The sequence below is a fragment of the Henckelia pumila genome, chromosome 3 (genome assembly GCF_033568475.1).
Source record: "Henckelia pumila isolate YLH828 chromosome 3, ASM3356847v2, whole genome shotgun sequence".
Taxonomy (NCBI): Eukaryota; Viridiplantae; Streptophyta; class Magnoliopsida; order Lamiales; family Gesneriaceae; genus Henckelia; species Henckelia pumila.
In genome coordinates this window covers 144,744,848-144,769,926 of record NC_133122.1, presented here as the reverse complement: position 1 = coordinate 144,769,926, position 25,079 = coordinate 144,744,848, and the positions used below count along the sequence as shown (strand labels likewise).

The window sequence follows — 25,079 nt, the reverse complement described above, 5'->3', positions numbered from 1 at the left end:
AATGCGATAAGTTATACATAAATTAATAATAATGGCTACCAAACGGTACCTTAAGTGCACATAATTTTATAATTTCAAAAACAATATATGTATTATTATCATACATATAACCGTGTACGTACGTATGCTTGACTCTAGCTTAAAATAACAATAAGTATATTGCGAGATGATTTTACAAATCTTTATCAATGAGACAGGTTAATCCTAGTAGTAAGTTTAACATAAACAAATAGTAATCTTAGCACAAAAATAAAATTTTTTTTATTAAAAAGCAAATAAGATATCTGTCTCACGAAAGCAGCAGAGTTTCAATGATAATCTTGTCGTTTGGTATTCCAAGGCCTGCTTTTAAAATTGAAACGGGAGAAACGAGGGTTAGCGCCCCATGCAAGCCACCCACCAAACCCACAAATTGTCAGCTAATGCAACAAGGAAATTGCTATATATGAACAAGAGTATTTGAATCGCCGCCTGCCCCCTCTCATTCTCTCTCCATGTCGGGGCTGATTGCACCTTCGGATTACTCGCAAGAGCCTCCTCGCCACCCTGATCTTGTCGTTAATGCCAAGGTAATTTCATTTCCTACCCAATTTTTTTTTTTTAATTAGAGAACCCTTTTGTTTTGCGTCGATTTTCCCGCCTTTTGGGCTTCGGCTTTTGATTTCCTGCTTGCGTTTGATTCTGTTGCAAATTCTGGTGTATAGGAGGTTTCTCTGAGGGAAATGAACTTTTTTGTGGACAATCTGATACTCCGCGATTTGCTCAAAGAGCCTTCCATTTTGATAGACTTGCTTCTTTAGTTCCTTTAAATTTCCATTTTTTAAAACTAAATATGTTTTGTTTTTCTATGGATTGTCATTTTTAAAAGAAACTGTGGATGTGGAAGCTAAGTGTTGATCATGCTCAGTTTTGGTCCAGGATCCCTTTAATGCGGAGCCGCATCGTTCTGCATTGGTTTCATCTTATGTTACGCCAGTGAACTACTTTTATAAGAGGAACCATGGACCGATTCCAATAGTTGATGACATAGAGAAGTCTGGTGCCCAATTTACATTATGTTAATGTTTTTTTCGTGAACTGTATGAGTTTTATCCGGTGGAATAATTTTTTTATCTGCAGATACAATGTTTCGGTCACTGGTCTGATACAAACTCCCAGAAAATTGTTCATGAAAGATATCTGGTGCTTGAAATGATATAACAGTTTCGATGTTTTTTTTTAACGGGCTTACTTGAATTAGGACCTTACATTTCATTGTTTGATGAATAATAGGAAGCTCCCGAAATATACTGTCACAGCCACTTTACAGGTAATATTTGCACCTTGTCTTTCTAGTTTTTTTGTTATTAACATAGATACGTTTTCATTTCTTCTACGGTGCATCTGTTCCAAGTGGTGGGATCCACTGTGATCAGGACTGGAAAGGACTGTATCTTTTCTCTTTTGGTGGTTTATAAATCCTCAAGTTTATTTAATTGAATAATCCTCCGAGACTTCATAGGTTTTCGACGGTATTGCTTATGAAATGAGTATCTCAATCGTTTATTTTTTAAAAAGTAAATAATGCATTTCAAGTTTGTGTTTGAAAATGAGTGCTTTTCGCCTCAAATAATCTAATTTGTTTTGTGGATTTGGAGTTCTATTTTGTCCAAAATGTTGATCTATGTTTTATACTTATTCAGTGTGCTGGAAATAGGAGGACTGCCATGAGTAGAACTCGAAATGTGAAAGGAGTTGGATGGGATGTTGCTGCCCTTGGAAATGGTTAGTCCATGCTTCGATGATTGTGGTTTGATTCTGATGGAAAAGTTGTTTGTCCAGGGAGTACGAGCCATAAAAAAAATTACAATATTGCCGTACTCAACTTCAGAGAGATCATCTATTTTGTTCCTTAATACTCTTTGTCTAAATCCTTTATTTCAAATACCATGCCAGTACCAGGCTAATGGAATGATCATTGTGTATGAAAAATGTGGTGATAAATGTAATCTATTGAGGAAGAAAAGCTACTTACTCATAATTCTGGAGCTTAGATTAATTTTTACCTCCCACTAAATTTCTTTCTTTATTTGGTACATGTAAGACAAAAGAAGTGGGGGAAATTTGTGTTTGAAAAGTCTCACTTTTGTGATGTCTCCCAATGCTAACTTCTTGTTTTCCATCGACTCATTATTTCACCTTTCAAAGGTTTAGAGTATCAAGTTTATTTAACTTGTATTTTCTTCCCACCGGCTCAGAACCTGTCGGGTCTTGTTTCTTGGAATAGTATGGAGAAGAATTGGCACATTATTCTTAATCGCAATACACAAAACATAATTTATAAGTGCACATTATCATTTGTTTGTTTGCTTTTGCGTTTGATTGAACATGTTCTAAGGCTATAGGTTTGGACTTTGGATGACTTTGACAAGTTGATATGGTTATTCTACTTCTTTGTCAAAGTTTCAAAGGTGTTTGAAATAGAGTCTCTGTTGTGATTGTTTAGCCTATTGATTTTGCATCTTACATGTTCACTGCAGCTGTGTGGAGTGGAGCCAAATTAGCTGATGTCCTTGAACTCATTGGAATTCCCAAGCACTCACACAGCACACCATCTGGAGGAAGACATGTAGAATTTGTAAGCGTTGACAAGTGTAAGGTAATCAATTGGGTTTTTTCCTGGTTAAACCCTTCTTCTTCATGGCATAGTGTATGAAAGCTTATAATGGCCATCACTATGACTTCAGGAAGAGAATGGTGGTCCTTATAAAGCATCAATTCCGCTAAGCCAGGCCACAAACCCTGAGGCTGATGTCTTGCTAGCTTATGAGATGAATCGAGAGGTATTGTATTCTTGCCTTCTTTGACCTCTTTAAAAGTTTTCAAACTGATAAGAGGAGGGAGAAATGCATATATCTTTGCATTCTTTTTTTCCTTCTGGCTTCTGCCAATAGTTTCTATCTTTGTGCTGATTAATCACCTCTTTACAAACTTTTTCCACATTTGATGCCGCCATTGTATCAATTTTCATGCTATTGTTTTATTAAGCTCAATTGATCACTGATTTATTTTTCCTAGAGATGTAAACTCAAAGTTTTCTTTTTCTAATCTGCATGTTATGAGAGAAGACTCTTAATAGAGATCATGGATATCCCTTACGTGGGATTGTCCCTGGTGTTATTGGCGCTCGTTCTGTCAAGTGGCTTGATTCCATCAACATCATTGCTGAAGAATGTCAGGTGACAAATTTCCTTGTGAATTCTCCAAAAATGATTGGACCTACTTAATGAAGTTCATATTTTTCTCTGCAGGGATTTTTTATGCAAAGAGATTATAAAATGTTCCCACCCTGGGTTGATTGGGATAATATTGATTGGTCTATGAGGCGGCCACAAATGGATTTCCCTGTCCAGGTACCACCTGAGTTGTTTTATATTGATATGTTATTGAGTTGGTGGAACGGTATGGCCATTCTACCACTTTTTTCATGCTATGAGGTTACCTATCATTATGGAGAAATTCATGAAAATCTTAGCCAAAGTAAGTAATGCATTCTGAGAACACATGAAGTGATAAAATTTTTTAATGGATGCTTCTTTAGGGTTTCACTTGATGTTTCTTTTCCTTGTTCTTGAAGTTGATGATTCTTGAATAATGCTTTGTGACATGGTGTTTGCAGTGTGCAATATGTTCTCTGGAGGATGTAAGCATGATGAAGCCTGGAAAGGTCGGTAACATATTGACCGGTATTATGCTTCAATTCTTTTGAACTGGTTAGATGACTAGCAGTTTCAATGGTCTACGCTTAATTTCATGTTTCCTCACCTCTCATCAACTTTGAGAACGAACAGTTCAAATGCTATTCAGACCAACAACTGTAATGCTGTTAGATTGTTGTCCAGTTGCCTATGAACCCGATAATGCTGAAGATAACTTTTGGTCCGTTAGTAATTTTAATGCATCGTACCAAGGCAAACTGATCTTGAATTCTGATATTCACACTGAAGTTGCCGGGTCCGTGAATGTTCAGGTAACTATAAGGGGTTACGCGTTATCAGGAGGTGGGCGCGGTATAGAGAGGGTGGACGTATCTATTGATGGTGGCAAAACCTGGACGGAGGCCTTGAAATATCAGAAACATGGAGTTCCATACATTCCTGAAGACGCAAGTAGCGATAAATGGGCATGGGTGCTTTTTGAGGCTGAGGCCGATATCCAACAGAGCACGGAGATTGCTGCCAAAGCGGTATATATAAAATTTCTTTGTATTGTGATTAATGAAACTTTCTATGGAGATTTTGGCCATTTAATTTGCATTTACTCCAGGTGGATACAGCTGGAAATGTGCAACCTGAAAATGTACAAGTGATATGGAACCTGAGAGGAATACTAAATACCTCCTGGCATCGTGTCAAAGTTGTAACTGCTCACTCAAATCTATAATAAATTAGCCAATGTTCTGTACTTCTGTGGACTGCGTAATATTTCAAGTATCTCGATAATTAAATATTATTTGTGTGGAGTTATTTCATCTCGAGAATAGATTTTTATATCTATAATTCCAAAATTTATTTGGTTTGAAATTCTTTGTTATAAAATTCCTCAATCAACCTATATACATAGGAAGATGCTCTTGATCATTGCTTATATTGCTTATATTGTTGGATCTCGGATCTCTATCGTGCCCAAAACGCAGCGAAAGTTTAAAATTTTATTTTGGCGTTCAAAAATACTTGGACACTCGTATGGTTTATTTAAAGTTCATAGGGTGTTAAGAGATTATACCTATCAATCTTAAAAGATTGACGATGACTCCAACTATTTCGAAACAATTTCAAAAATAGCTCTTGTTATAAATTCCTACGAACGATTCATTTCTTTAATCTCCGAATCAGATCCACGACCGGATTTCCTGTTCCTCTTCTAAATTGCACTTAAAAGAAGAATAAATTTAACGAAGAGAAAAACAAAAAAGATGACTGGAGAAGAGAGCTTCGAGCAGCGAAGAAACAATTTCTTCTGAGAGCCTCGAATGCTATATTTCCCCTCAATCAATTACTTATATATATATATTGTATGGGTCCTTAAATCCAAGTTCAACTCGGAAAAATTAATTAAATATTTTTAATTAATGTTGCTCTCAAAAATTTCTATAAGCTCTTATAAACCATTTATAAGCTTATATATCGATCCAGTCTAATTTGTTTATCATAAATTCAACTCTTTGAATTTATTATCTCAACTGGAACAGGAAAACCAGTACTTGTGTAACCCTCAATGGTTCAGGGATACAACTAGCTGTGGGTCCAGGCTTACCCTTATTAGCCCCATTCTATGCATCAACTCCTTGATCATAAAATGTCAGAACTTATTTCTGATTTAACCCATCGAATCATGGTAAGAGCGTTAAGTAACACCGCCACATGATTCCCTAGGTATCACTGATAGTGCCTGCAAGAACCAGTCGATTATGGTTAACGTACAGTACAGTCCCTTCATCTCATATATCCCGATCGAAATTGCAACCATTGGTATATCGAGGGTTGCATGTGAATTTCGATAACGATGTGATGTCTTTTAGAATACATAGTGGCATCGCATGTGTAACTTGGTAAACATTTTACTCTACTACACATCTTATACTCTGGCCAGAGATTCCATGCACTATTATCTCATTTTATCAAATAGGATGTCCACACCCGTAGGTGAGCGGTGAATCCCCGACTACAATGCACTGGCTCCTACATGTGTCGCAACTGTACCCAACCTCGCCACCTGATGAACCTCATGGAGTCGGTAAACGAGTCAAAGTAAAGTCCTAGCATGTAGAGCCTCAGTGTTGTCCTGGGTCATAAGGACTAATGGTGTACAACCATAACCACAGACTTATCCACTCGATGAATGATAACCACTTGGAAAGTCCGAGGGAGGGTAGTTCAGTGAACTCATCGTATGAGCACCAATCTGTATGATTGAATATCTCTATGTTCATATCAATGAAACGTGGTATACATCATCACAGATTCTAGTCTCGAGCTCGAGTGATCCTTATCCTTATTTTGGACGGCTCAATCGACTAGGAACTTGATTTAGAATATACAATAATTAATAATATGTGTTTCATGATTGTCATCATATGTACAACCTCATATATTACTATAGTATATTCAAGGTCTTTATCTATGCAGCTTGCATGGGTATACAGATAAAGAAAATGTCAAATAAAAGATTAATTATATTAAAATAAAGATTGTTATTACACTTGAGTCAATAAAATCCCCTGACCAATATTTGGCTTACAGGGCATCTACTCTAACATATATTATGTATGAAGGATTTATATGTGGATGGTTAGGCTTCCGAAGAGCTAAGACCAACCTAAGATGATGTTTGTATGATCCTCAAAAAATCAATAGTTGTTTTAAGTATTTTCAAAACGGAAACATTTAAAAATACTCACATCTTTTATTTGATACTAGTTACGTAGCACACGCGTTGCTTGTGGAATATAATGTATAATATTAAAATTTTGTGTTTCGAAAATGCATGTGAGTGAGTAGTTAGATTTCCAATTGAAGAGAAAATTTGAAAAACGGCAACCTGAAAATTTGGCTGCAATTAAGGGGCAAAATTAGAAGAAAATTTTGGTGTCCTCACACCATACCAAAAACAGTTTTTATAAGGGTCTCAAGTATTATAATATAGTATAGATAATATTGTATAGATATATAGATTTTTTACTCAATATTTGTTTAGGAACAAATATCTTTAAGAAAATTCGATAACAATTAGTTTGATTCATGTGTTTTTTAAATTTAAAATTAAAATTGAATAGCAACCTCGTTGGTATTTATCCTTCTTTGCCGATAGTGTGATTATTTATTTATTTATTTATTTATTTATTTTAAAGTTGTTTCTTCCATTACCTATTAACAACATTTACGTTATTGAATAATGTTGTTGAAAAACTTAAATATAAAATTTACTATATGATTTATTTTATAAACTTTAATGTTGCTATATTTTCAAACAATGATGATTACAATTAATTTTTTATTGATAGGAGTTGATGTTTAGCTTTACGCTTTTACCTATGTATTTGTCTTTGAAATTATGAATGCTAACATTTGTCTTTTTTTTTTTCTTTAAAAATTAAACCTTTCATTGGAACATACTCAAATAGTCAAATAATCGAGTGAAACAATATTCGAAAACCAAGACGGCAAGGAAACTGTCGATGCTATCTAAAACTTGTTATCTATTTAAGACGAATTTTTTATTTTTCTTTGTGTAATGAGCTATCTAAAAATTTTAAGATATAAATAAGATGTAATTGGATTTTAAAATATAGATAAATATAATACTGAAAATTTTAAAAGAAATCATATTTTAAAATAATAAATGTGAATTACTTATACGCACCAATTTTGTGTGTTTGAAAATAAAATAATGGTTTTACTGTAATTTCGTTATGCACCTGACCACATTAGTTAAGAATAGCAAATTTTTAATTAAATAGTGAGTAAATAAGATATATTTTTTTTTATCAATTTCAGTTATTATTATTATTATTATTATTATTATTATTATTTTCTTGAAAACATCAATTTCAGTTAATCAATTCTGTTAAACGGATATAATAAAATATTATTAGATATTACTTTTTATAATAATGCCCATAAAACCAATATCATTATCTCAAACCTTTGAACAGTCAATTTTGGTTAAACTTAGAAAATAAAATAAAAGAATATGATATATAAATATAATTTGCAAGAGGTACCGAATCAATCCAAATTTCGCACCCACCACACGTCCTTGAAAATTACGAACAACCGCTACCACACTGCATATGTTCCGAGCTTCAATATCAAATTTCGCATCAACATCGAGTCTCAAATTATCAGGCAAAGGGGGACGCCACACCTGATCCGAGCTAATCGACCGAATAGGAATCACTTTATCACTAAACTGACTAGTGTTTCGGAAAGCCTCCAACAAATAAACAGCCCAATCAATGTTAACACATTTTGGTGGAGTACAAGGCAAATGAGTTAGCTTGCAAAAATTCACTCCAGACCGCCCAAAAGGTGTTATGGGTGTCATGGTTAATTTATTTTTATCACAAAAGGTACATATAATAAGTTGAACCGAGGTCTAGACTAAAACTGTAACATCTCGATTGGTTCCAACAAAACGACAATGTCATTAGGGTTTGACGGGGCACAAGTATTAACGTGGAGTCGTGGACAAAGACGCTGGGTAACATAGAAATGGAAAGCTCTGATAATTACTCTTTACCATTAAAGACTATTTTGCCCCGTCAAACCCGCTGTTGTGAACCGCGGTAAGTGTGATTTTGCAAAAACAAATATATGCGCAACCTCACCACATAACGGCGCTTTGTTTTGCTCCATCTATTCCCAAACCCATTAGCCTTACTATTACCCCTTTTTCTACCAACGAGATTGGTAAAATTGAAACATTTACTGCCAAATAAATCAAAGACACTGGGGAGCTGCGCTTCTGCCGGGCGATTGCCCACTTTTGCGATATAGTATCGGCGGCGGCGGCGGCGGCTGTCATGTTCGATGATAATGTGACTCATGCACATTTGTTGTGGTTTGCTTGTCATTATGTCTTTCTATGTAAGTTCCACACTTGATAGCTTGTAGTTTTGATTGCAGTTTAATACTTAGGTCAGACTATAGTGGTCGTGACTTGGATCAAAAGAGTATAATTCTTGCCTGCCCATTTATTTCCAGGATTGCACTCTCTCTCTCTCTATATATCTCCTCGCATACTCACTGTTTTCATGAAATCAAACTTCTTGTTGAGCAAATCTGAATGTTTTTCTGACGAAAGTTTGGTTTGTTTAGCATAATTTGATTTGAATTGCATTTGCTGACGGACGCTTTTCTTTTTTACTGGCGGTTTATGTTTGTTATTGCTGTCGCTATCTTAAGTTTCTTATTGCTAAAACAGAGTACTCATTTTTTCACAAGTTGTGTTGGGTTTTAAAATGGGTGAATGATGCATAAGGCATTCAGCTTCAAAAAATGCAATACGGTGTGTTGTTTTAGATAAATCACACAACTATTTTTGGGATCATTAATTATTACTTATTAGGATGGGCCTTGATAGAGATGCTTTATTGTAATTATTTTCATTTGATTTTTAACAATATAGGTATTTTTTGTTACTTGTTTCTGTATTTTACAATGCATTCTAATTATCTTACACATTCTTTCTATATTTCAGACAATGAACTTCTTGTATTTGCCACTCATTCCCAAGTCTCTACGAAGGCCTCATCTTACTATCTTGATTTAATGATTCCCTGCTGAGAGACCTCTCTTTCTGTCTCCTCAATCTCGGGTTCACTTCCATTGGTGCAAATTTCCCTGAAATCTTTAGAAGATAAATGGATGGAGATCTTAAAGTCTCTCTTGATAAGCTCCCAATAAAACGCCTGGATGCTATAGAGGAAAATGGCTTTGAACACTTTCCACCGTCTGACTTGCCCACTTTCTTTTTCCATTACATATTAAGCATTGATTGACACATAGTTGATGTGTATATTCTTATATATGTGGCAGTGACGTGGGTTATGATGAGAAGAGAGTAAACTTGATAAGGAGAATTGATTTTGCCTGGGTGGTGGAGAGAGAAGATCCCAGTAAAAAGCAGAAGAAGGAAGGTGCGACGTCTGCAAAGGATATTACAACCACCAATCAGCAATCAGGGCAATGGCAGAGCTTAGTCGAGAATCTACAGCTTGCACACCAAGAGCTCTCCGTTATCATCGATCTCATTAATACGGTAAATTATGAATATGCCAATCTTGTCTTTTGAAATCCCAAATTGGATGATTTATCAATTACTTGACACGAATGGATGAGTGCATTATATCCATTATGCATCAATTTAAAATTTTATTCCGGAGGATTCCTTCTTTGATTGTGAGTTTCATGTTAATAAGCTATTAGGTGTTTTACAAGGCTCAACTAAATATAGTTTTTGAGAAGGTTATACAGTTTCCTTCTAAATGATAATTTCTCTTTATACGTTTGTAGACAAATTGTAAATTCAATATGAGACTTTAGTTCATAGTCTAAGTTGGACTGCTGTTACCAAAAGCAAGTTCTCAAGGATAGCAATTAAAATGCGTCATGTCTGGAATCCTAATGAGTATGGCCTAATTGAGGGTATGATGTAGCTTTAAGCCTGGGGAAATGTGGAAAATGAGCCACCTTCCTCAGCTGCAGTTATACCCACTGAAGGTTCTACCTTCCTAGATGGCACCTACATTATTACTTGCCTCGTGTTAGATTGTAGGATAAATGATGAATTCATGATGTTCTTCCGCTAGTTACTTTTCTAAATATGCACATTTTTTATATTATATTATGTTATCAGATTGAAAGATTTAGCTTGCACACAAATACGCAATGAATAGACCCAAACAAAGTAGGTCCTAATTGAGGGTACAGAGTAGCATTAAACACGAGAAAAATTTACCCTGTAGGATGAATCATCCCCTGGTTATGCTTTCAAGCATTTTTGGTATTCTGTAATCAAATCGAGAAAATTAGCTCGTAGTCGTACAGAATTTGAATGTTTAGTTGTTTATTGCATTTTTGGCTTTAATTTATGTATAGCTATGCATTTTGATCAACTTGTTGCTTGACATCATTCTAATTTTCAGTTCTCTTGACAATAGTAAGCATGATAGTGGGATTTTCTGGTGTCTTATAGTTCAAAGAATAGTCAGACAGGCTGGACTACGTTGATGAACTATCTTGAAGTTGTTTTTTTTTGGCTTGGTCTGCCAGATTTCTATTTGCAATCTGTAATTACGAGTTTACCCCAGACTTCCCATTTTTGGTATATCATAATAATTTATTTGTAATAAAAATGCACATCTTTCCAATGTAATTATACTTCATGCATCGTTTCATATTGTTTTTTTACTCCTCATAGTTATTGCTGCATGTATGAAACAATAATTTAGAACAGGAAGCATGGTAAATGGAGAGATTTAAAGAAAAGTACGGCCAAAAATTTGTTTTTTACGTGATCGTATGTATGATATGCTTTATACAGGTAGAGGCAAATGATTCTGTAACAGTAGCTGGCATGACACGGCCAAAGCAGTTGCCTAATGAGCTTCTCTCTGACCTCGCTGTGTCTACAACAACCAAGCTACAAAGTTTTCGGGTATTTGTATTTGTTATACCTTGCATTTTACCCTATTTTAGTCTTGTGTTATTAACAAACATATGTATCATTTTGGAATTTCCCAGCAGAGATGAGTTCTTTTTCTTTCTTTCTTTTTTTGGTGGTATATTGATCTGCATTTTCTTAGCAGGTTTGCGAATGTCTTTCAGGCTGTTGTCTATTATTTCTGCATTTCAATGCTATGATGCATTATGTTTGTATGATTTCTTTCATTGTTTAGCATCTTGGAAAATATTTCAAGCAATCTGCCAGAGCACTGGGAGAGCAGGTGGCCAGAGAAGCTAGATTCTATGGTGCCCTCATTAGGTAAATTTGGATTGTTTCATGGAAGTCGTAACCTTCCATGTTATGTGAGCAAGACAAATATCATTTGTCGGACATCTTAATAGTTTACTCCCTCTCAATTTTAAACTTTTGTCCACATTTCTCATGAATGACAGATTGCAACAAAATTGGAAAGTTAAACGACACCGTTTGGTGGCTGCTGCCTCTGGAAAGGAGGGCTTCTACATTGATTTATTAGATAGTTCATTACATGATTTGGCTTCTGCTTTTCGTCCATCTTCTATGTCTACAATTCTTGTTGAGCATGACAAGGCTGGAATGCTTGCTGTAAATTTGCCTCAAAATTCACGCCGCTCTCTTCACTTTGAGTTTCTTGGTTTTAGTTCTACTTATTATGGGAGAAACTATAACGCGACAAAGCTACAAACCTTGCCTGATAATTCTGCCAAAGAAACTAGAAAAGAACATGCGAATGATGACGAGTGTGTGAAAGGAATACATTCTATCCTACGTGACGTACATAGGGCGATATATGACGAGCAGGTAAATTGATTTGTAACTGTTCTCTCTAGTGTCTCTGCTCAACATCTACTATATAGATCCCTTTAAGGAGGAGATTTCTACTCGAGTTGTGTATGTCTAAACTATTTGTTGTATTTCGTTGCCCTGATTTAGGTGTTCGATCTGGTAAATCGCGAAGCATGTAGTCCATCATTAGCTGCCAATCTGACTGGTATAAGAGAAAACTACTTACGCCTTAGTATTGATCAAGAAGCATCTGTCTCCATTTCACTTGTAACATCTGATCAAGTTCATCAAACTGCCCGCGCATCGAACAAAAATTCACCTGATGAAGCAACGGATGAAGCTTTGGGATCATTTGATGGGCTAAATTTTGGAGCCGGGATAGAGAAAACGAAGATATTGGGGATACCAAACCGAGTTGGTTTTGAGATTTATCTGAGACAAATATTTCATGAATTTGTGTTCGTCAAATCAAAAAATGCAGCTACATCTTCATTTGGAACTCGAAGTGCCAGTCAATCAGTAAAGGATAGCTCAAACATTCTTGGCCATTTCTGCATGTCTCTTGCTCACAGAATCTTCTCAAATAAAGTTCTATCAGTGCTGGAAAATCTGGTATGCTCTTAATTTCTATCAGCATGTTACATTATGATATACTAGTACCCGAATGCACGCGATGCGTGCCTTTTATTGTCTATTTTTTTAATTGAAAATATAAAAAAAAATTATAATAATAAATAGTTAGATTAAAAATGGTATTTTCGTAAATAAATATTCATGAAATGAAAAAAAATAATGAAAATGGCATATTCGTAATTACATAACTATATAAGGGCAAAAGTGAAGATGATGTCCATACCAAGAGACCGCTTGCTCTTGCTTAATATATAGTATAGATGTAAGAGTAAAAAGTAAGAATTTATAATCACACATAAAATTACTCTATCTTAGATTTGTATCATATGCACTTGAAGGTTTGCAGGACACCGTATATTCACTTGATTTCTCATCCCACTTGGCATTCTCGTTCATCTACCTGGACACTCTCGATGAAGATACCTCAATCCATTCTTCAAACTGGAAGCCAATTTCAGTTATCCTGCCCTGGCAACATGAAGAATGTAAGATCTCAGTTTTGGACCAAGGTAGTGGTGATTGATGATTCCATCAAGGTTGAAGGGGAAGGTGCCCCAAATGTGGTGGCCCTTTTCAAAGGGAAGGCTGACGGGTCTTGTGCTGTTAATGGATACAATTGTGACTTGGCAGATCTTCCTATAATACTCCTTCAGCAGGTAATTAATGCATTGTGGAGTTATACTTAATATTAATCGTAAAAGGCACAGGCCGCCTAACAATTGTGCATCTTTGATGTTTCCTGTTTCTGCATGAAACAATGATCATGTTTTGTTTTAGTCGCTGCTTTCATTTGCATTTTCTGTATTTGGTAGTTTCTTATCTACAATTTCAGGTTAACCCTCCTATATTATATTGAAAGAAGCTTATGCTACTTATCTGGTTTGATGAGGTGAATCTGTTCATTATGCCAATGGGTATGGGAGTAACAGAGTAAAAGTTTAGATAAGATATTTTTCTTGTTTGATCTTTCGAAATTTCTACACTGGGTTAGAGCACAATCTGTATTTGGTGGTGGAAGTTTTGCAGCAACAAATATTGTTTCTGTACCCCTTGTGTTTTCTTGTTCTTTGAGACAAAGCAGCATCGCACTAACTTTTGTCTAGAACTGCATTTTCCTCTCCCTTTGCCCAACCTTATCAATGTTAAAATCAAATTCTCAGTATGGACTCTTACAAAATAAAGCGTGTTAGATGTTAAATGGATATTCTTAACTAAAACTGAGAGATTTTGTTGTAGATTGCAAGCCATATTATCCAGTGGCTGCATGAGGAGGCCCTTGTCGTCGGTATTAAAGCGAACAGAGATTTTTTATCCCTTGCATTCGAGCTGGAGCATGGCGAAATAGTCAGTCTTTTGGCTCATGTAGACCCTGATAATATTGATGGATGCATCTCTTGGTGGTTGATAATGGATGATGGACCCACTGAAGAACACAAACTTCACTCAGATGCAACGAAAGGCGAATCTGAGAGTAGGAAATTCTTGGGGTACTTGTCTCTTGATGTTTTATACTCAACATTGCTGAACTTTTTAAACTTGTGCAGCTGTTGACACATTAAATCAATCGAAAATTTTCTTTTACTTCTCGTGAGTAGATATGCATTGTGTTATAATATCACACAATCGAGCAAGAAGTTGTCACACCGGTTCAGGTGCCAGAGAGCACGGTAGTGTTATGAATATGTTTTTAGTGTTCCCCCCAAAAATATTTATTAGAAATATAATCTTAATATTTGAATCGCTGGATGTAATTTATGATTTTTTTTAGCTACAACTTCTATATTCAAACTCGTCCTATGTCTTTGAGAGGTTTTGGAAAATGTCATCATAGCAGAATGTTGCTGTAACATTTTTTTATATTCTGTGATTGTTAGTTAATTCGAGATTGAAAAATATGATGCGCTGAACTATAGATTTGCAACGTGATGATCAAATTATTGTTGAGAATGGTGAAAAGTTGCAATTAAAAAATGATTATCGTGGTGCATTATTTTTCCAACTTCTTAGCATGGAGTAGGCAGCAATATTTATCATGCGACCTAATCACATAATAAGCACATAAAATATATTAGCCTAACTAACATATGAGAGCACACGACCCACATGATATGATATGCCAATATCTTTTAATCCTGTGGTGATATAAATTTTTCTCAATCGAAGTTACATACGAATCTGATCTCATATAAAAATTAAAATCTCCACACGCCCGTTGTAATATGGAGTAAGTTTCAGATGAGACGGATCGATCTGACATATATTTACAATGAAAAATAATACATTTGACATAAAAATATATATATTTTCATGGGTTAGTCGAATAAAATATTCGTCTCACAAAATATCATAAAATTTGTACCCGTTTGATATGATAAAATTTTGTGATCGTTTCGGAGATGTAAAGAGTCTAAAGACACACCATCGTTGCCTAAATAATACAAACATTTCAATCACTAATCTTATGATTTCAACCATAATTTCAAAATAAAACTTGAAATTATTAAACTAAAAAAAAACCGCAAAACATGGATTGGACTATGTGATTGTGATCAATTTGGATTCCATTCCTTCCTGTACACAGGTCACATAAATGCTCAATGTTTTGACTTTTGAGGCATGTGTTTTAAATCATTGTTAATTTTGTTTTTGTTAAATAATTGAGTATGTCAATAATGTGGATGTTGGTTGGCTATCCGTTTGTTTATTCAAGTTTTTGCTCGAACGACATTTGTTCTGTTTTGTCTTTTATTGTTAGATCAAACTATTTCTATTACGTCGTGTTTGGATTGAAATATTTGTGTTACAATGATTTGGTTGTAAATCAACATTCAAATTCCATTAACGCTAAATATTTGCTTCAATTTCAAATCCACTCATCAAGCTGATCATTTCAAACTCATTGTCCTCCCACAAATTCAAATTCATCGATCCAAACATAATTTTAATGAATTTCATGAATATAAAAATTTTAGAGAAAGAGTCATTTATTAATTTTTCTTAAACAATAAATAAAATTTTAGGTTGGCATTGGGATGTAAATATTTGATTTGGAGGGAGAAATTTGATGAAGGATATTTGAAGTATGAATTTAAAATGTGTTTATCTGGGTTGTATTTCAAATTCATAATAATAAATTTTATTACCTTTATATACATTAATGAAGAGTAGGTCTCGTATAAGATGTATTTATATCCGTAAGATAGGGCGACATGACCTATATTTATCAGTGAAAGTAATACTTTGACCTAAAAATGTAATAATTTTTCTATAGATTAAGCCGAATAGGCGATCGGTCTAACAAAATTGAATCGTGAGATTTTCTCATAGAAGTATGTGATTAATGAAGACGTGGATTTGAAATTCCCCCAACCTAAATTCATCCAAACAATTGAATGAATTTTAATTATATAGCTTATTTTTAAAGTTACGTTAATGATATAAATCTCCATATTAGTGAATTATATTAATAAAACCATCCGTCAAAAAAAAAAAGAAAAAGAAAAAGAAACCACCATGTTACTAAGATAACTTCGAACTTTAAAACTAAATAAATTTCTCACAAGTTACCTATTTCCCGCACTAATTTTATTTAGTAAGAATAAGATAACAAAATAAAATTGCAGGTAAAAAATAAATAAGGAATACCCAACTTTTGTAACTTTACCCCCCAATTTTTTAACAAATATATTTCATTTCTTCCTTAGTTTATTTTGTCAAAATATGTATTTGTTTATCCAACAAATCTCACATATTCAAATTGAAAATAGTTTTTCTTATGATAGTATATTGAAATTTTATTTTAATAGTGACAATAATACAATGTTAAATATAATGAATCATATTTTTCTCTATTTTATATTAATCATAAGGTGAAGATTTTAAAATATTGATATGACTTCTTTTTTATTTTCCTTTGTATAATTTATTTTCTCTTTTTCCTCCCTCAATTTTTTCCTCAAATTCCTGTATTTACTAAATAATCATTTGTATTTTCTAAAATTTTTACCATTTATTTTGTCTTTTTTGTTTTGCTAAAAAAAATATTACACAAGTACACAATACATATACATACCATAGTATTAGTATTTAAGAAAAAGAGAGAGAAATCTGTTGCCAATTTAATTGTGTTAATTGTGATGGTGAAGAAAAGCAAAAGAAAACTTCGAATCATAATATTGTTTATTTTTTTTTATATCTAAATTCGTAGCTTTATGAGCATGCGCATCGGTCCCCCGCACTCATTACTTATTTAATTTGTCCACAAAACCTCTTTTCAAAACCCTCCGTCTCCCTCCCTCCCTCACACGGATCTTTTGTATTTAAACGATTCTTGATCATTTCTTGTATTTAATTTGATCTGGGAAATCAAAGGGCGACGTTTGTTTGTTGGATACTTCTCCAAGAATTCATCGTTACGGGGGAAGTTTGTTTTTTTTCCCTCTACTTTTCTTTGATGTGGGTTTTGTGAGATTCTGATTTTTCACGTGATGTTTTGACTTTGGAGCATTTGATCAATTCTATAGCTTATTATGCTTGGTGGGTTTAAGTTTTTTTTGTAGGAATATATAGTTTGCGGTACTGTTCGATCGGTGGAGTTCTTTGGTTTTAAACTAGAAATTTAGAAGCTTTTGGTGTGGCAAAGTTACTGCCATTCATTTGAATTTGGGATTCGAATTGAGGAAATTTTGGTTTCATTTTGTGGAGAGAACAACTTCTTTTTTCTTGCCTTCTCAAGTAATCGATTGGTGAATATGTCCGGTGGAACACCGATTGGGGGTGGATACATGAGGCAAAGGCATAGTCAAGGCTATGCATCAAGTGGTGATGACGTTGAGGATGATGCATGTTCAAGGCCGATTTATCAATCCCCTTCGTCTTCGAGAAGTCGTACATGGGTTGAAATTGTGGAGAATTTACTGTGGATTTCCTCTGTAATTTTCATCATGTATTATGGGGATAGAAGGTCCAATTTCATATACCTCTTGTGGCACGACGACCGAATCAAAAGGTATTAATATGAATAAGGAATATTGTTGTTTATCTTAGCGAGTATCAGGTGAATGAGAGTAGGAAATTGAGTAATCATAATAGATGGAAAGGGAATTTCATTTCCAAGAACGAATGCGGAAATGGTGTGATCAAATGCTTCAGAATTATTGTGATCATGAAATGACTTAGCAATAATTACGAATTCGTGATTCTCGATAGTTGATAGCCATGATGTGATAATTTGAGAAAAATATGTGTTACAGTTTGGTACAGTTTCTTTTTTATCTAATAATTCACTGATTTATCTTATCTCGAAGATTTGGAGAATCGTGGTTTTACCAACAGAAATCTACTAACCGATTTCTGGCTGTCTCTTAATTTTGCAATTTGCCTGGAAAAATCAGGACAGTTACTAAGGTTTGAATCGGCAAACATGATGGATCTGTAAATTGTTTTCAAAGATTTGCTAAATAGTTTTGGTTTTCTTGTGATTATTTACGTCTTTTTTTATCTTATTAAGGTCTGTGAGTGAATATGTGTTGAATTTTGGGGCCACCATTGGTGATAGAGAATGATGCCACCACAAAGCATGGAGATGTTTATTGACTTTATTCATTCTCACATAATGTGTAAAGAAAAGTATATTCCTAATAAAGTTGTATTGTAGTGAGGCCCAAGAGATAACTAGTATGATCTTGAATTCCTAATACCCCTAATTTGATTCCCTAAATAAAAAATATATATAACCATTGAATGTGCATTGTATAGTCAGCCTTAAAATGATATGCGGAATCACAAAATGACAAATGTTAAGGATTGAGAACGATGAGCTTCCCTTGGATCAAGAAAATGCTTTTCTTTATAGTATTTACTCTGTGAAGCTGTGGTATCCCCTTTTGCATGTCTCCATCTCTTGGACCACTAGAATTTGTTGCACTTTGACTTGAGAATGGAAAATAATGGCTACCAAAGGAAAAAGGCGCCATAGAGGATTATGACTGTTTCCCCTTTTTCTTATGTTGGAAAAAATATTCATCTTCGCTATAAGAAAGATAGCTATAATTATTTTGATAATTCAATCGCTCTGTTTCTTCTCAACATGTTATCCAAGAAAGAAATCCCTAATCTAGGTCCTCTATCTCACTCAAAAGGAAAAAAATAATAATAAAAGAAAAATCACATTGTTCATGCGAACATTAAAATGGTGTACCCGTGTATAAATATGTAGATATTTTTTTCCCTTTTTTCCTTTACTATTTTCATGTTTCCTTCTGGCTATAAATTTTGTGATGCTTGATTCTGACAGAAGAAGGTTGCAAGAACCTGTGACTAGTTGAATATTTCATCTGCTAAGAGTTTGTGTCTAGCTGGTATGATGTCTGGTTGTTGTAAATTGTATTTCCTACTCTATGAACTGGTCATGTAAACATGGATACATATAAGCTCCAACGGAGATAAAATAACTTAGAGTTTTCTTTCATAACAGATATCGAGTTTGTATTCATTGTGTTGCAGAACCTTGTGTATTAAAAGTTATCGCATACATGTGGGAAGCCAGACACGGTTTTGGTGGCTGTTAGAAAACTGAAAGTATTCTCAGTTGCTACAAATCCTCCAATGCTTCTAGTTTCTTTAAAAGAAAGCAAAATGATCATCCTTGAATTACATTTTGTAACAAAGATAGTTATAAACTTTCACGCATCACAAGCCATAGTATAGCCTCTCCTCTCTAAAAAAGTATCTTGATGAAAATTCAGCTCATGTAATCCACTAGATTGTGAGCGCCAGTTCCTTAAATTATGTAAATTATCTACATCAGGAACTGTAATTTAATTTAGCTGCTGATTGACGTCAGGCTTTGGATTGGCATTTCAGGCATGTTGTAAGTTATAATCTCTGTGTTCTTTATGCAGGATACCATTGTATGTGGGACTGATAGGTGTTGGATTGAATATTCTTTTTTTCTTTTATACGAGCATTATAGCTTGGGGACTCCGAAAGTCTACTGAAAAGTGGGACGCTTCAAGTACACCTGCCCTACCTTTTATTACAGTGATTGGGCTTTTATCCTTCTGCTTGTAAGAACCATAAGTCTTTATCTTCAAATCTATTTCATATGATATTTTTTTCATATACAACACATTTTCTTTTTATTCAGGTTCTGTTTTGCGTTGTGGCCAATCTGGAGTTTTTTGACATTGCCTCTTGTGGTATGTTTCTCAATGTTTTATTGTGTGTGCATTTCTTTAGTAGATGACTCTAAAGTAAGCTCCTAATCTTTTTAATGTCCTCATTTATGCTTTCCGGAAAAAAGTTACTTTCTGGGTGAAAAACCAATCCTGACTGTGTTTCGATACTTAATTAGGTTGTGTTCAGTTGGGGGATGGAAAGGTTTAATGAAATATTGCTCTCTTGTCACTTCTTTGATTCAGTTTTTGGGTCTCATTTATATCATTCAAAGTGGTATAATCCAGTAAATTTTTCCTTATGGTTTTTTATCCCACCTTGGCACGAGAGTGTCACTCATTTGTTTTGTGATGAAAATTCCTTTGTTACCCTCATAAATCAACCAAACTAAAAATATAGTAATAATAATATTTGAAACCAACTTTAGTTCAGAAGAGACTATAGTGATGCTACAGTCGGCCTTAAATATAACCCAATAACACCAAACACAGTAGCAATGATGGCGAAGGTGGTGTGAGAAAACAATGCTCATGGCCTGATTTGAAATGTGGTTTGGGACATATATCCTCGAGTAGTGGTGATACAGATGGAGGTGGAGCTTGAGATGAAGGGTGGTGAGGATGATAAAGATCACAAAGTTTGTGGAAATTAGGAGATAAAATTAATTGAAAAGTATCATCTTTTGCTGCTGTAAGGGAGGTTTAGGAGGTGTAACGACAAAAGGTCCACCATGAAGTTTGGAAATTGTGCGCAGATTGTTATTTGAAAATCGAAGGTGCGAGGGTTCAATTGCAGAAGATGAAAAAGAGATTTTTTGGCTAGGAAAATATTTTAAGAACGGCCGTAATATCGTCTGATTATATGAACACATAAATTATCGTTTTGTAATCTCAATCAACCGAACATTTAGTAATCATCCCATATTATTTCTTAACCTACAAATTCAACAAATAATCACTTTATTTTCCTATCAATCCAACCAAGCACAACACAGTCCCCGAGGCACAAGTTAGAACATTTCCAGTCATTACTTTCTTCCTCAAAAGTATCTGCCTAATTGCCATCACTTTTGTTTGAAATTTTCTTCTTATGGTTTAATGCTTTGAAGAATGGCTTAGTGTGAAAGAACCCCATCGAAACTCACATCCCCACTGCGGGAAAGACCTCCTATAAAGTTGATTGCTTGTCAATAATGTAGGTTTCCCAGCACATAGATCTTGGGTTAGAGTCGTACAAAATACGGGAATGTGAATTTGAAAACAAAAAATAATGACACTGATGATGAATATTTCATAAAACTTCTGCAGATTGTCAAGTTCTTGTAGCCTGAATTATGAAGTGTTACTTTACTCCCGGGAAGAAATGGGGCTTTAGCTTCGATTTTTTCAGACAAACTCCTGTGCTCCATCTTGTACTGCAATTTTCATATGAATGTCTCCTATCCATAAATTATTAACGCATAACGGGCACCATCGCAGCTGCTCTGTTACCCTGAAAAGAAAAAAAGCATATACGTGGCTTTAAGCGTTCGTAATGTATGGATAGATGGCATCCATATCACATTGCAGGCACTAAAACCATTACATAGAACTTGTGCCAACCATCTATGGAAATGATAAATGAAGTACCCATTAAAATTCGTTTTCTGATTTTTTATGATCCCAATATTTGAAGTAACTTTTTCAAATCATTGAAGTAGCTGAACTTGAAAATTTTCAAGAACCTAATCACCCTCTACATTTTACAGTTCACTCTATTCATGGCATGCATGGTGATTATGCCATACGTATTCGTGGGCACATTAAAGAAACAAATTGATTCGTTTCGGAAAGACTAAAAGTCATTGGTATTCATTCTGGTGTATCTCTCTATATCTCTACCAGCATAGTTGAAGGAGATGTGTCCAAATTACCGCTGAAACGTCGCAACTCTGTTTCAAGAACCCAAGGCGGTTGAAGCCGTGTCTTTTATTTCTTGGAATTACAGTTCCGTGTTTCGGTTCATGAAAAATCTTACTTCCATTGTTCATTGCTGGAAGTGTAGGTGTGGATTTAGGTTGATTTTGTTTGTTTGTTTGTTTGTTTTTAACACAGTATAATCATGTAAAGCAGCAGATATACTTTCTTTGAATAGGCGACAGAGTTTTTCTTCTTCCTTGAGTTCAGTCTATCATTTGCAGAAGGGCACTGGCACATTTAGTAAACTATCCAACCTTCGGTGGTCTGCTTTGTAGAATACAGGTTTCGACCTTATGGTCCTTGATTTGAGTTCTTGAAATTCCACAGGCTCGAGGCCTGGAGTAGTAATGGACTTGAGCACGAACCACCGAGCTCGGCTCTGTGAGTTGTCGCACGAGTTCTTCAGATTGGGTCGATTAAATACTCGAATCATGACTTTGGCTTGCAAGTTCGATTAATGAACTCTTTTTATATGAAACCAGTTTTGTTCTTGTGAACTTATGACAGTTATCATTCAGATGTCATGTAAATTGTTGCGAAGTTTTTAAGGCCATATTTTCGAATTTATGCATTTCCAACACAATCTATCGTGTTTCTCTTTGTAGTTTTTCATCGTGGACACGTTGGGTCAATTTCTATTATATGTAATGGACTCACGTGATCTAATGATATTGGATGAACAAAAAAATAATCTCGGTCAGGGCGGATCTAGGATTTAATGTTTGGGGAGGCCGCATATTATGTTATGATAGTTGGTGTTGTCAAGTGTCGACAAAGACCGTATATTAATGACAACATATTTAAGATTTAGAAAGTATTTGTTACTACTAATTTTGTTTAGTAATGCTAAAGTTACAACAAAAATTGTAAAAAAATTTCTACACCATAAAAAATTCAATACAAAAATTTTTATTTATCAAATCTTATAATACATTAAATGAAAAATCTCACAATAAAATATCAAAATATCACGATACTGGAGCAAAAATTCATTTTTTTAGATATTTTTCAATAAGAAAAAAATGAGTGAAATAAAATTTAAAAATTAAGGTTTTAGTTTCATATGATATTTCTCCGTTTAATGGTAATACATTATAAAAAACAAAAAAAAAATCAATCATCTTAACAAAAACCCATTTTTAGCTCAGAAAAATAAATATTGAAATCGACGTCTGCAAAATCCAACATATATAAAATAAAAATTTAAAACAAATTCAAAAATAGATAAATAAATAAAAATTTTAAAACAAACTTAAAATTAATAATGAAATCGACGTCTACTAATCCAACATAGATATATAAAATAAAAATTTAAAACAAACTCAAAAATAGATAAATAAATAAAAATTTTAAAACAAACTTAAAATTAATAATGATGATGAAAGATATTGAAGAATGCACCTTTGGACCTAACCAAATACCTTACCATCTAAGTTACGGGTCATTTGACCCTGCAGAGGGGGTAATACCCCTCTGCAAATGGAGGGCCCGCATCGGCCGAAACACAATTTTCATTCGGGCTCCACATGAAAATTATGGGGGTCGGATGGAAATTGGCCAATCCGGGCCATCCAAATACAGAGGTGATATTACGAAAATTTCGAACCTACCCATGGGGTATTACCTCATGGATGGTGTGGAGTGTTTTGATTAGTTTAATTATGTGGGTCTCACATAATTTTATGTAGCTCCCACATGATTAGACCAATCATGTGCTTCCACACCACCTATAGGGTATTATCCCATGGGTAGGGTCGAAGGAATCTGGGTATTAACCCCTCCGTAGGATCGAAGGACTCCTAACTATTTAATAATATATATACACACACCATTTTAAAAAAAAATTGGGGGGCCGTGGCCCTCCATGGCCATACGCTGCATTCTCCCTTATCTCGGTAAAATACATGCTAACTTGTGTTTTATGCTATGCATAATCATAATCATTGTTCTATAATTTTAAGTTCCATGAAATCAAAAAATTTAATTATAATCATATGTTTTCTTGTTCAAAATTTTTATCCGCATGTTAGACTTTTATTAAAGTTATAGAGAGTTGACTGAGATATCTTAGGCAGTCCGGAGTCTTGCTTTTCCCAGTTACAATCCGAACTTCATTTTCAACCATTAGGATTGACCATAGATCCATGCTACCGCTGCATCTTTATTTATTTATTTATTTTAAAGGATATTTTTAAGTTTAAATTTTATCTCAAAAGTATATTAAATCGGATTTTTTTTGCATTCACTTCTCTAATATCTAGTGTTTATAACATTTGTCTATTTATCAAGTGTAAAAATTATAAAATGTAAATGAGGTAACTGATAAATGCATTAAACACATGAGATGCTAATGCAAAGAACTCATACTAAATCTATTTGTAGACTATTATTTATTTATTTATTTATTATCAACCAAAACGGCAATATTTTGAAGCATAATTATTATAAATTGTTGAATATCGTCCCTATATATATATATATATATATATATATATATATATATATGTGGTCTCTAACTTTAAAGGTGAAAATTTCAAACTATCTCATGAGACAGATGTATGTATTTTATTTGTTCAAATCATGTGAGTCTCCTATAATTCAATGGGACCCACATAATTTGAACCAACCAGTGATTGACACCTACCCCATGGGATAATACCCTAATAGACGTTGTTTGGTTTGATGTATTATTACTCTATGTATAACTTATCCCAATTAATTTTGTCTTATTTTTGTCATATTATTTATCTATTTATTAATTAATAATTTTACATCAATTAAATCAAATAAATTATAATCTATCCCTCAAATCAAATAATGTATTAACTATATTTTTATTTATTTTTAATTTACATTATATTACTTATCTTTGGATTACTTATCCTATCACTCAAACCAAACGGTGTCATAGGGTATGATCTAACCTACCCTTTAAAGGCATAGTTGTTGGAATTATGGAGCAGTAGACCCCACATTAATGTTTTGAATCTTTGTCTATTTACATGTTTAAGAATAAAAAAGAAATTATGTTGGAAGTATAATGTAAGGCTATTCATGGAAATATTGAAGCTTATAAATTTAACAATTAATATTAATTTATCTAAGTCCTTGGATCAAGGAAGGGCCCACATGTTATCATGCGGGCCCTATTGATCCAAGGGCTATGCTGCACCTGGAGAAGATCTCCAGGTGCAGCATAGTCTCACCCCAATCAAACTCATTTTCTCATGATGGTCACACTTGAATGGATTGAAGTGATTAGTCAGTGTCTGGTTCGTG

General features: G+C 34.1%; 3 protein-coding genes across 5 annotated transcripts; all 3 read left to right on the top strand.

Annotated features, from left to right (window-relative positions):
• The first annotated feature begins 352 nt into the window (after nucleotides 1-352).
• On the top strand, nucleotides 353-4,496 carry LOC140891423 (sulfite oxidase-like). 2 transcript variants are annotated; one of them, XM_073299900.1, is made up of 12 exons: nucleotides 353-569; nucleotides 919-1,034; nucleotides 1,120-1,182; nucleotides 1,273-1,309; nucleotides 1,683-1,764; nucleotides 2,520-2,638; nucleotides 2,727-2,822; nucleotides 3,108-3,218; nucleotides 3,291-3,392; nucleotides 3,659-3,706; nucleotides 4,010-4,225; nucleotides 4,306-4,496. In XM_073299900.1, the coding sequence occupies exons 1-12, from the start codon at nucleotides 495-497 to the stop codon at nucleotides 4,420-4,422; spliced, it is 1,182 nt and encodes a 393-aa protein (XP_073156001.1). In that variant the 5' UTR covers nucleotides 353-494; the 3' UTR covers nucleotides 4,423-4,496. The 2 variants fall into 2 exon arrangements, with proteins under 2 accessions (XP_073156001.1, XP_073156002.1); XM_073299901.1 differs by lacking the exon at nucleotides 353-569 and having other exon boundaries at nucleotides 729-1,039.
• A 3,733-nt stretch (nucleotides 4,497-8,229) lies between these two features.
• Nucleotides 8,230-14,451, top strand: LOC140887995 (mediator of RNA polymerase II transcription subunit 17). Its single transcript, XM_073295664.1, has 9 exons — nucleotides 8,230-8,627; nucleotides 9,241-9,492; nucleotides 9,579-9,801; nucleotides 11,086-11,199; nucleotides 11,441-11,526; nucleotides 11,661-12,048; nucleotides 12,181-12,645; nucleotides 13,005-13,322; nucleotides 13,903-14,451. The coding sequence occupies exons 2-9, from the start codon at nucleotides 9,404-9,406 to the stop codon at nucleotides 14,215-14,217; spliced, it is 1,998 nt and encodes a 665-aa protein (XP_073151765.1). The 5' UTR covers nucleotides 8,230-8,627; nucleotides 9,241-9,403; the 3' UTR covers nucleotides 14,218-14,451.
• Nucleotides 14,452-16,883: 2,432 nt separating this feature from the next.
• Nucleotides 16,884-21,991, top strand: LOC140887833 (uncharacterized). 2 transcript variants are annotated; one of them, XM_073295343.1, is made up of 4 exons: nucleotides 16,884-17,674; nucleotides 19,569-19,733; nucleotides 19,814-19,865; nucleotides 21,150-21,569. In XM_073295343.1, exons 1-4 carry the CDS (start codon nucleotides 17,418-17,420, stop codon nucleotides 21,165-21,167), a joined length of 492 nt encoding a protein of 163 aa, XP_073151444.1. In that variant the 5' UTR covers nucleotides 16,884-17,417; the 3' UTR covers nucleotides 21,168-21,569. The 2 variants fall into 2 exon arrangements, with proteins under 2 accessions (XP_073151444.1, XP_073151443.1); XM_073295342.1 differs by lacking the exon at nucleotides 21,150-21,569 and adding an exon at nucleotides 21,590-21,991 and having other exon boundaries at nucleotides 16,887-17,674.
• Nucleotides 21,992-25,079: the final 3,088 nt, after the last annotated feature.

What these genes read in the sequence shown, in the direction of transcription:
- LOC140891423 (XM_073299900.1), top strand. Translation starts at nt 495, where the DNA reads ATGTCGGGGCTGATTGCACCTTCGGATTACTCGCAAGAGCCTCCTCGC. An exon ending in TAAGCGTTGACAAGTGTAAG is followed by an intron (nt 2,639 to 2,726) that starts GTAATCAATTGG and finishes CTATGACTTCAG; the next exon opens with GAAGAGAATGGTGGTCCTTA. An exon ending in CTTATGAGATGAATCGAGAG is followed by an intron (nt 2,823 to 3,107) that starts GTATTGTATTCT and finishes TTATGAGAGAAG; the next exon opens with ACTCTTAATAGAGATCATGG.
- LOC140887833 (XM_073295342.1), top strand. Translation starts at nt 17,418, where the DNA reads ATGTCCGGTGGAACACCGATTGGGGGTGGATACATGAGGCAAAGGCAT. An exon ending in CACGACGACCGAATCAAAAG is followed by an intron (nt 17,675 to 19,568) that starts GTATTAATATGA and finishes TTCTTTATGCAG; the next exon opens with GATACCATTGTATGTGGGAC. An exon ending in TTTTGACATTGCCTCTTGTG is followed by an intron (nt 19,866 to 21,589) that starts GTATGTTTCTCA and finishes TACATTTTACAG; the next exon opens with TTCACTCTATTCATGGCATG.
- LOC140887995 (XM_073295664.1), top strand. Translation starts at nt 9,404, where the DNA reads ATGGATGGAGATCTTAAAGTCTCTCTTGATAAGCTCCCAATAAAACGC. An exon ending in GGCTTTGAACACTTTCCACC is followed by an intron (nt 9,493 to 9,578) that starts GTCTGACTTGCC and finishes TATATGTGGCAG; the next exon opens with TGACGTGGGTTATGATGAGA. An exon ending in CTATAATACTCCTTCAGCAG is followed by an intron (nt 13,323 to 13,902) that starts GTAATTAATGCA and finishes ATTTTGTTGTAG; the next exon opens with ATTGCAAGCCATATTATCCA.